At 33.5% G+C, this 11,800-nt stretch overlaps 2 protein-coding genes across 2 annotated transcripts; both read left to right on the top strand.

Annotated features, from left to right (window-relative positions):
• Positions 1-3,466: 3,466 nt before the first annotated feature.
• On the top strand, positions 3,467-4,354 carry LOC108905149 (protein NYNRIN-like). Its single transcript, XM_018707926.1, has one exon. The coding sequence runs from the start codon at positions 3,467-3,469 to the stop codon at positions 4,352-4,354; it is 888 nt and encodes a 295-aa protein (XP_018563442.1).
• A 4,939-nt stretch (positions 4,355-9,293) lies between these two features.
• Positions 9,294-9,947, top strand: LOC108905151 (protein lethal(2)essential for life). The gene has a single exon (XM_018707928.1). The coding sequence runs from the start codon at positions 9,332-9,334 to the stop codon at positions 9,857-9,859; it is 528 nt and encodes a 175-aa protein (XP_018563444.1). The 5' UTR covers positions 9,294-9,331; the 3' UTR covers positions 9,860-9,947.
• The last annotated feature ends 1,853 nt before the right edge of the window (positions 9,948-11,800 follow it).

The raw sequence follows: 11,800 nt of genomic DNA, 5'->3' as shown, positions 1-11,800 counted from the left end.
ACAGAAAGGAAGAATAACTCGGTACTGGTCAGAATGCTAAATCTGAAGAACTATCCATAACAAATCAAGAAAGGCGAGCCTTTGGGGATTTGTCAAACAGCCGAGTTGGTTTTCAGCAACGTAGAATCACAAACGTCATCTCGTAATCTTGAAAAATTGCCTGAAGTCCTCCAAAATCTTCTTAACCAACTCAAATCATCACTGTCAGCTGGAGCAGTAGCCAAATTGGAAGATTTATTGAAAAGCCACCAAGATGTGTTCTCCCTAACTGAAAATGATTTCGGAAGAACCGATCTTGTGCAGCACCGCATAAATACTGGCGACAGCACCCCAATTAAGCAAGCTCCGCGAAGAATTCCCCTGGCGAAGCAAGAAGAAGTGTCTACAATGCTGAGAGACATGCAACAACAAGGAGTCATCGAACTATCTCAGAGTCCATGGACTTCCCCAGTTGTGTTAGTAAAGAAGAAAAGATGGCTCAACCCGATTTTGCGTAGATTATAGAAGATTAAACGACGTCACTAAGAAGGACAGTTATCCATTGCCAAGGATAGACGACACCCTGGATACTCTGTCTGGATCCCAGTGGTTTTCTACGTTAGACCTAAAAAGTGGTTACTGGCAAGTTCAACTTCACCCAGATGATAATGAAAAGACTGCTTTTTCCATTGGGACTGGTTTGTGGCACTTCAACGTAATGCCATTTGGCCTCTGCAACGCACCGGCTACCTTTGAAAGACTTATGGAAACCATTCTGCGCGGAATGACTTGGAAAACTTGCCTCGTTTACCTTGATGACATCATCATACTTGGCAAGAATTTTGAAGATCACTTGAAAAATGTCCGAGAAGTTTTTCAAAAGTTACGAGAGGCACGACTGAAGTTAAGTCCCAAGAAGTGATTGCTGTTTCAAAAGGAAGTCAAGTACTTAGGTCACATTATTTCTTCTGATGGAGTGAAAACTGATCCAGAGAAAACCGAGACCATCTGGAAATGGCCAATACCAAAAGATAAACATGAATTAAGGAGTTTCCTGGGACTTTGCACTTACTACCGGAAGTTCGTGAAAAATTTTGCCGAGATTGCCAGACCCTTACATCGTCTCACCGAAAACAGTCAGCCATTTATTTGGACAGATATCTGTCAACAAGCCTTCCATAAACTGAAAGGAGCTCTGTGTTCTTCCCAGATCCTGTAATATCCCAAGCCCGGAAAGAAGTTTATCGTAGACACCGTATAACCTTCTTAGGTCTTTTTATTTTATTTTTTAGTTACAAATAATTTTGCTAGCGGTTGCTCTAATGTCGGAGGCTGGTCGTGGGTTCATTGAGATTTGCTTTATGTTTTAAATTGTTGATAGAATAGTAGGCATGGGCGCCAGTTAAATAAAATTGACGAGGATTGGAGGATTACAAAACACCACAAATAATAGATAACACAATGCAATATAAATATCTATTATAAACTATTTACGCCAAATGTAAAAAGTATAAATTTTAACATTAATATAAATTATTTCAGCAATAATTCGCTTAATGCTAATTAAGTAAAGTAGAATTTTAATTTTAAACAAATTAAATAAAATAAGTAAATTAGACTAGCAAAAAATGATATGATAATTAGGTACCCGAGAAACAGCTGTTTTCCAAGTAAAGCTTATCAAATAATACATGAGTTGCAATTGAATAATTAGTAATAATAAATTATAATATAAAAAAATATATACTGCATACGTGCTTTTTAACAAGATGGCCGCGTTTCAAATTCCAGGGGTTGATATTAATATGTAACAGATCATCTACTGGCACCAAAATTTACGTAGGTAGGTACTTCTTGCGTGCAAGGTGACCCTTTTCCTTAATAAGACTTGGGCCCTTCTTTGCTACTGTTCAGCCAAACCAATCCACTATGCAATAGTAAACAGCACAAATCCCAGACTTCCAAGTTGGAGTTTTAAACAGTATAGTTTTTCCAAAAATATTCGTGGTTTGTGGATTAAACAGGATAATTCGTCACACGACGAAAATAGGAATTTAACGAACAAGAAGAAAAGCTGAAGAAGGCCTAAAATAAATGCATTCTGTAGTACCTGGTATAAAAGAACAGATGGTAATATATAAGAAATTAATAGAGTTGAAATTATTCTAGTAGATTAACATTAGTATTAAATATCATTTTTTTTAATTTAAGTTTCTTTGCAATTAATCAAAACGATATATAAAAATCTTAAACATTTGTTAATTTAAATGTGTTTAATTACCTTAGTTGTTATTTGGCCTTCTTATTGTAAAAGATAATATTTTACATTAATTATTTGTCTCTAACAAATTCTACTAGGTAGCTTAGATCTTCTGTCCTCGCGATTACGCCAGACCTCTCGTCGCTCGGCGTTTTCCCAAAAAACTTTATCTATACTTAGTTTTTACTATTGTTTAAATCAGTGTATACCATCCGTCTCTGCAGTACAATTTGCTTTTAATCTCTTATATCAGATGTCCTCTTATGTTTTAAATGCATTCATTTTATTTGACATGAGCTGTTCAAAGGTTTGCATTTACAATGCCCTAATGTTTATTATTAGTAAACTGTTACAACCGATGCTAGTAATACTGGAATTGGAGGAGTGTTATCACAAATAGAAGATGGTCATGAAAAGGTAATTTCCTATTTTAGTAAAGTCCTCTCTAAGCCAGAAATGAACTACTGTGTGACCAGAAGAGAGTTGCTTGCCATAGTTAAAACTGTGGAGCATTTTCATAAGTATCTCTACGGTCAGCCGTTCGTTTTGAGGACTGATCATGTTTCATTGAAGTGGCTTTTGAAATTTAAGAACCCTGAAGGCCAAGTGGCAAGATGGCTTCAACGGTTGCAGGAGTACGACTTCAAAGTTGAACACCGAAGAGGATCTAACCATCGTAATGCCGATGCTCTATCTAGAAGACCATGCCCTCCAGACTGCAAGCACTGTATGCGACAAGAAGTAAGAGAACGGGACGAATTTATTTGTCGAAGAACTAGCATTCAAAGCCCAGCTGATTGGGATAACAAAAGTATTGCTAAAGAACAAAGTGAAGATGCTGATTTTGGACCTATTTTCCAATGGAAAATTAAAAACAAGGATAGACCCACCTGGCAAGACATTTCTGACAAATCTCCAGCTTTTAAAAGTTATTGGGCACTATGGGATTCTCTAGTCATCGATAACGGCTTGTTAAAAAGAGCCTGGGAGAGTCCTGATGGCAAGGAAAGGGTGTTCCAAACGGTATTGCCCAAGAAAAGAATTCCTGAAGTTCTCCAAGCACTTCATAATGGTGTTGGTGGTGGACATTTTGGAGTAAATAAGACCTTGATCAAAGTCAGGGAGCGGTTCTACTGGCTTGGCAGTCGTTCCGATGTAGAAGAATGGTGTCGATAATGTGATACTTGTGCTTCAATTAAAGGACCAAGGACTCGAAGTCGAGGACAGATGAAGCAGTACAATGTTGGAGTTCCATTTGAAAGAATAGCTATCGACGTAGCTGGACTCTTTCCTCGTAGTAGTAGTGGAAATCGCTATATTTTGGTAGTTATGGACTACTTCAGTAAGTGGCCAGAAATATATCCCATACCCAACCAAGAAGCAGTCACCGTGGCTGAAGTTCTATTTGAAAATTGGATATGCCGTTATGGAGTCACTAGGGAAATCCATTCAGACCAAGGACGGAACTTCGAATCCGAAGTATTTCAGGGTGTTTGCGGTCTACTAGGCATCCACAAAACCAGGACTACACCTCTTCATCCGCAGTCCGATGGAATGGTGGAGAGATTTAATCGCACCATTGAAAATATCCTGAGAACGGCCGTCAACGAGAAACTGACCAACTGGGACACCTGCATTCCTCCATTTTTATTAGCTTACCGAGCAGCCATTCATGAAACCACTGGCAAAACACCAGCCAATGTAATATTTGGCACGGGGCTACGTTTACCAATAGACCTGATTATAAATCGACCGCAGCAGGAGGAAAGTTTAAACGATTATCTCAGCCACCTGAAACATCGGATAAAGTTGGTACACGAAGAGGTACGAGAAAAATTGAAGATGGAGAGCGACAGAATGAAGACCCGATACGATTTGCGTGCCAACAGCAGCGGCTTTCAAGAGAACGAGAAAGTTTGGCTTTATAACCCGAAAAGAACCAAGGGCAAGTCTCCGAAATTGCAGAAATCTTGGGAAGGCCCTTACACCATCGTGACGAGAATCAACGACGTGGTGTACCGGATCCAAAGGAGTCCTCAGGCCAAGATGAACATTGTTCACCTGGATCGACTTACACCCTACCAAGAAGGCCATGCGGACAAAGGAGTAACCTGATCGGGACGATCAGTTCTAAGAGGGGGCAGTGATACGGAAGATCACCTCCTGTCTCCCTGATTAGTTTTAGTTTATAATTATTGCTTTTAATCTATCATTTTTGTAATACCTTTTTTTTGACGTTTGGTAGAACATGTCGTGTCAATGTTAAAACATTTTTTTGGAATAAAGAGTTCTCGTAACAATATGATGAGTAATACTTTTAGTACATCCTTAGAAATACCATAATGACAATATTTCTTCAATAAGATATCATGATATAAACGATTAAAAGATTTTTGAAAATCAATAAATTATAATATCAACTCGAATCTTGTGTAAATACATATACTCTATTTATTAGCTCTCACATGTTGTTATTCATTATTAAGGTATTCAAACAAATCCTATCAAATGAAGTCAAACTTCTTCAACATCGGAAATCTAGATACGCAAAAGACATCCAACCTCGCAGATAAGATTGCTAACTGCTGGTACTGCGACAAACAACTACTCTATGGTCTACATGCCCCAACTTTTATTGGATTGCACCACGCTAATACTCATTAAACAGTAAAAAGTAGTCGCCCAAAATAAAATGAAATGTTTAAATAATTAATACAAAAGCACATGCCTGACATGTTTACATTCTCAAATAAAAAAAAGAAAGATGTAGAAAAACAATTATAATCCGTATAGTCAAATAAATGTCATTATTTTCATTAATTTTCATGAGTCGAATGTCAAATGGACTCATCCTACGTGTTATATTCTGACTTACTAGTTTTGTTATTAGTTACTAGCGAAAACAATACTTTCTAATAAAATACCGCCACGCATAATTAAGTATATATTTTGAACATTAGCCCTTAAGAATATTATGAAAATATTTTGTTTATTTTTTTCCCAATGTTGTTAGAATAAAATTAATGCAGTTATTTTTAAACTTAAGTTTAAGCCAGCAATAACATTTTTATTAGTCGAACGTGAAATATCTAGATAACTCTAACACATTCGAAATGTGTTCATGAGATATTAACAGAAGAAAACATCATTGAAGTGGCAGTAATATTTTTTTGATACATACATACGCTTATCTTATATAATTTACTATAATGTTTACTCTAAAGTTAACCTTAAGTAATTAAATATAAGAAACATATTCCATTGTCCAGTCAATTATTATTTGAAAAACTTATTTTTACTGTTTATTTTCACTAATCAATTAAGTTAGATCTTTAAATTACTAATATTACTAATTCTATCCAGATATACAGTTATGAAAAAGATATAAATTGACAAATGCAGTACTCAAAATGATTCTCAGCAATTTGTTCAATTATTGAGAGTATGTTCATAATTATTACAAAATGTTTTTGAGACGGAAGATGACGGAAATCTTTTTGAGCAATCATTTTCTTTGTTCGTGAAAATTGACATAAATCACTTAAATTCAGATTGATGAAAACCGTCCCTAGTTAAAAAACATACAATCAGGATAAAACCATGAAATGGCAATAGCCGTAAGATCATTTAACGCCAAGAATTTGTTGATGTTTTCGATATCTTGTACCTTAGTAATGGATTGGGGAATAAGTAATGTTCGTTTTTAAGAATCAAAGCTCCGCAATTGTCGCTGTGCCTGAGTGTGAACTTGAAACAGCAGAAAGAACGGTTAAACCTAAAAAAGCAAGCAACTCCGCGAACAAGACCAAAAACTTCACCCTCTAAAGACAATGATGTTATGGGTCCGGTAGGATTGGAAAGGAATTCTTTATTACGAACTCTTACGCAACAATCAAACAACAAAAAGATTTGATCGGCAATACGCCATTTTTTTGCAACATGATAATGCGAGACCACATATCGCCAATATGACCAAAACGACAGTTCGGGAGTTGAATTGGGAAGTTCTGACTCACCCGCCTTACTCTCTCGATCTTGCGCCTTCTGATTTTTTACCTCTTCCTTTCTTTGTTAAACTCTTTAAGCGATGTTAATAACGGCAATGGCTTAAGAGCTTGATTGGATGAGTTTTCTAGTCAAAACAGGATGATTTTTACAGAAGAGGCATCGAGAAACTTGGTGAATGTTGGAAGGAGATCATAAATAATGATGATCACTGATTAGTCTATTGATAATTGTAGAGTTAAAAATAAAATATATTAAATTTAAAAAAACGGAAATCACTTATTCCCCAACCCAATAGAAGACGCAATAATAATTATATAACTATGTAAAACATATTCATGAGAGTTATTTTAATGTACTTAATTAATGTAAGCATATTTTACGTAGGTAACTAATAGTTTAATGAGAAAATTGAACTTGGAAATGGGAAAGATATTTTAATGGGAAATATTTTTAGAGAAAAAATTTATAGTGCAAAAATAAACAGCGAATCTTATAAATAAAGTAAGTTTTTTTGGGTAAAAATAAAAATTGCTACCTATTTAAAATAATTGATATAGTCAATATTCGATGAACGAAAACAGCATATCCAGATTATTCACGAGAGATATTTTTGGAACGAATTCGTATGCACTCGGTTACTCTAGAACGTAACGTAGGAATTGGAGTGATTAATAAATTGCTATTCATCGGATAATAACCCCTCACTTTTAAAAATAAGAATATATCGTTATTTATTATTATTAATTTTACGATGTTTTGAATTGTGATAACGAAATTTTTTATAGTTGTTTTATACCTCTAAATCTGAAAATGTATGTGTAATGCTCGTAACTTTATCGAAAACTTTATTATGGTAGAAACTCGGTAGAAATCAAAGCAGAAATAACATTTTTGATACTAATAATTATTTCACTACAGACCAGTGTATACTCGCCTTTCTTATATCTAGTTTTTATCCAAATTCAAGCGCAGGACGCAACCAGTAAATTTTTAACAAAAATTGTGTGTATATGTATAGTGGAGTCTTTTTACTCTCTATTTGAAAAGTATTAAGTTAATTCAAACAAATTCAAAAGTATTTCTGTTTCTTCCTAAAGACTCTTAACCCTTAAGTACTGACATACAATTGTAGGAACATAACATATGTACTGATGTGTCGTCTGAGAGACTACTTTTAAAAAAATATTTGTACTATGGCATTATGTAAAATTTACATTTACAATCGTCAAAAATATGCACGGAGCGGACGCATACCCTCTTTGTACACTGAGGGCATATAGGTTTCTTACATGTGTTACACAAGTATTTTGTCATTCGCCTGTTTTTACTTGGGCAAATGAAGCATATTTTTCGTTTTTCTAATCTATCTTCGTCGATCCCATCTAATGGTTTTTCTTTGATACCCCAAACGCGGCGTATGCAAAATTTTATTTCTCTAAGAATGTAAAGATTGGCTTCTCTCCTTTTCATATGTGGTTCAGCTAGTTGTCTTTGAAGTTGTTTTAGAAAATTTTTTTAAGAACTCGCTTTTCTAGATATTTTGAGGCAGGGAACAAATACGTGTACACTTATAAGCGTAATAAAAGGTTTTTAAGGACGTCTGTAGTAGGGTTTGCAATCCCGCAGTCTTTTTTTTAGCTGGAAATTTGCGGTAAATTCGCCTTTACAGCGGGATCCCGCTGTAATTCCAGCGAGAGATTTAAAAATATATTTATATATGAAAATAATAATGTTATTATTGTGGAATGTTTATATTTAATCAAATGAAATATAAATAATTCTTGGTATTTAAAAATCAAACAGATAAGCATTATATACATTAAAAACTATGTTTATTAACTATTAATTAAGAATCAACAGAATAAAAATCAACAAATCAATAATATATTACTTTTGTTATTTTTACATAGATATTATTAGGTCTCTAGTCACTTAATGTATTTCTTGCTGTTAAATTACTAAATTAATTAATTAATAAACATCTAGGTTAGGTTAGTAATTTAATCGTAGTAACAATTTCTAAACAAATATTTACCACATCGATAATATAATAATAACTAACATACAAGAAGATAAAACTATTACATATTTCACTTTGTAAACACTTTTTTTCTCCAAAATAAACAAACGAATCAAGGAATTTGTTTGATTGATGCAAAGATCTGCCAATTTTAATCCTTTCCTTCGCTCGATTGATCAATGCTCCAATGCTGTCACAGGGGAACGGGATGCGCACGCAAACCAAACGGGGCGCTCGCGCGCTACGTCGCTAAACGGACGTGTTCTATTCAAAAATTTCCTGCGCGGGAATTACCGCAGAAATGCGGGAATTCCGCAGGTCTCATTGACATGCGAGAAATCGCTGGAATGCAGTAACGCGGAATGCGCGATTGCATACCCTAGTCTGTAGGTATACTTTTTTATTGATTTGAAAATTATAACTATTTTAACAAAGAATCGAGATTTTTACTGATTTTGAGGATAGGAAAAAATCCTGACTTGGTGGAACATTTTTAATATCTCCCTCATGTTCAGTGGGTCAAAATACAGGGGTATATCATTCTCTGTTTAAAAACATGAAATTGTGGACCTGTGTAATTATTCAAAATAGAAAACCAAAAATTACTTGTCTAAATATGATCCAAAAAATAAAATCACATGCCTAATATTTATTAAATCTGGTACATAAGGAATATCTTGTATTTTATATACATTATATAAATATATATATATTTTTTTTCGTAAAATAATTATTGATATTTTTTGCACATAGTTTTTGGACATCTTATGTAGAAGTTTAGTAATAAGTCTTTACGTTTCCATGGGGACATTTAATGTTCCTGCGTTGCAATTAAAACATCATTAAAAATATTAGGTGCACACATACACGACTGACTAGCATTAATACAACGCGCGCGGCTATATCCGATGAACAGTTAACGGCGTAAGTAAACAAAAATATCTTTTTCTTTCCGAAACATCTGGATTCTCTGCCGAATATATATAATGCGGCACGCCCATTTTCTCGCATCAGTAAGCAAGTGAAGATCTCGAGCCCAATAAGCTTTCTATTTATTTGCAACAATGTCTCTAGTGCCTTTCTGGGACGACTCCTGTTTTTTCCGTCCATCAAGACTGTTGGACCAACATTTTGGTGTAGCACTTGGACGAAATGATCTGCTTCAAAGTTTGGTCAATCCAAGAATGTTAATTCAATGTCCAGCAGGTTATTTAAGAAATTGGAGGAATACGATTCAAGATTTGGGATCAACAGTAAGTTACGACAAAGATAAATTTCAAGCCAATATAGACGTGCAGCAGTTTAAACCCGATGAAGTCACAGTCAAAATAACTGATGACCGAACTATCACTGTTGAGGGAAAACACGAAGAACAGCAAGATGAACATGGATATATTTCTAGACATTTTATAAGAAAGTATGTGCTTCCCTCAAATTGTGATGTGAACCAAGTGCAGTCTCATTTGTCTTCGGATGGAGTTTTAACGATCGTAGCTCCGAAAGCCGTCGAAGGAAAAAAGACTGAGGAAAGGGCAATCCCTGTTACTCAAACTGGACAACCCGCGAAATTGGAAGAGAAAAAGGAATCATAATTATCTATTTTTTTGTATGTTGTTATTTACGTTTGTGTACATTTTGTATTATGCTAATTAGTAACAAATAAATCAAATGTTTCAACAACGTTTTATTTAAATTTACGTAAAATTTTTGAAGTATTGAATTATTCTGATGGGTAGAAAGACGAAATTATTTATATCAAAATGATTTCGATGATTATAAAAATGTAACTTTTTTAAGTGAATAGTGAATATTTATTTGTTTGGTAAATGTGTCCTTGTTTTATTATTACTTTACTTTAAAAAGCATTAAGCTAATTCCAAGCAATTACAAAATTTGTCTAAAATTCTTATCAGTTGTGTGATACTAATATCTAGATGAAAAAAAAATACCCTATAGACAATATTGCTAGTAGTAATTATAATATTGTGTAAAATAAAAATAAAGAATTTTCAGTACATATATTATTAATAAAAACACACATCTGACATGTTAGATTAAATAATATAAACCTTTTGAAAAAATCTCTTCCATAAAGACAAAGTGTTTCTTTCTTTAGCATGTCTATTAAAGAACATATGACTTCTTCTGATGCGAATTTTAGGAAAATTTTATGACGAAATTAATTGGCTTAATACTTTTTTAAAGAAATGTACAATAACTAATAATAACAAAAATTCAAGAAATAATTTAGTTAAATGGGTGAATAATTGGATAGGTAAAAAATGGAGGCCAAAATGATCGGTCAAGAGTTATTTTTATGTAAAAAGTTTTGCCTAATCAAAATTTTTGGCTGATCCCATGGAATATTATGACCAAATGTGATATCAATTTTAGGATTTATCACAACCTCGTTATTTAATGTAATTTTTGTGTTCATTTATTTTAATAATCACAGGTCGAGAAGTCTCTCCAATATAATGTTTGTTGCATTCAAAAAGTATACTCTCAAGTATACTGAAAATTATTATTTGGACTCGCCTTTGACATTAGTTGTTGAAAAACTGTTCTAATGTTAAATTTGTTACACATTTTTCTTCATTTTTCCGATAGTACAGGTATATATGGAATTTTTATTGATGATGTAATTTTTTTTCGTTGTTAACAGAATATGTCTTATTTTCAATATATCTAAAGACTACATTTTTTTATGAATTACACTGAAAGAAATGCGCTGTATTCTTTATTAGAATTCTATATGCCCTTATAAGACCATTGTATACTATATGTGACAGTTAAACAGGTGAATATTGGATATAAAACGCGTACTGCTAGCACAGTTGTATAGTGACTATAAACCTTATTCTTTATTATTATTTATTATTGTATAACTAATATACAACGTTTTTTATACCCTTTACGAAATAATAGCAATAACTGTTATTAAAGTGTTCCATATCGTTATTAGAACATCTAGTACCGGTTATAAGTTCTATAATAATAGATGTATTAAACTGTTGTATCCTCTGTATAAGTTAAAAATATATGACTAAGTTTTCAGAAATTTTATTGGATAACTGTAATTACAAGCTAAGGTATTAATGTAAACATACACAAAACATACTTTTAAGCATTAAAAATGATGACAAATCGCTCCCAAAATTGTCCAGGTTATTTTCTTAGTAACGATGCACCCGTATTTTCTTGTATTACATGAGAATTTGCACTATAACTCTTCCACCTTAAGAATGAAGCATCCCCAGAAAGGTTGAACATCTTTCCTTCTAATTCTATTCCCCCTGGTTGATTGACTTTATACCCATGCTCCTCTTTGTCACCGCTAGCGTTCTGTTCCTCCATCTTATGTAAAACTTCCATCAGCGGTTTCTAATAGGGCATACCTACAAGATAATAATTTTTAAGATTTAGACAAGATTTACATTTGAAAAGCAAAACAATTACAAGCCATAAAACAATTAGATACTTACATAATTTTCCATTTCACACAACGCGATATGATCCCACAAAACATGTGC

This window comes from Anoplophora glabripennis, unplaced genomic scaffold (assembly GCF_000390285.2).
Source record: "Anoplophora glabripennis isolate ALB-LARVAE unplaced genomic scaffold, Agla_2.0 scaffold264, whole genome shotgun sequence".
Lineage (NCBI taxonomy): Eukaryota > Metazoa > Arthropoda > Insecta > Coleoptera > Cerambycidae > Anoplophora > Anoplophora glabripennis.
The sequence above is the reverse complement of the archived record's forward strand: the minus strand, read 5'-3'. Positions and strand labels throughout refer to the sequence as shown.

Coding starts and splice junctions, on each gene's coding strand:
- LOC108905151 (XM_018707928.1), top strand. CDS start 9,332: ATGTCTCTAGTGCCTTTCTGGGACGACTCCTGTTTTTTCCGTCCATCA.
- LOC108905149 (XM_018707926.1), top strand. CDS start 3,467: ATGAAGCAGTACAATGTTGGAGTTCCATTTGAAAGAATAGCTATCGAC.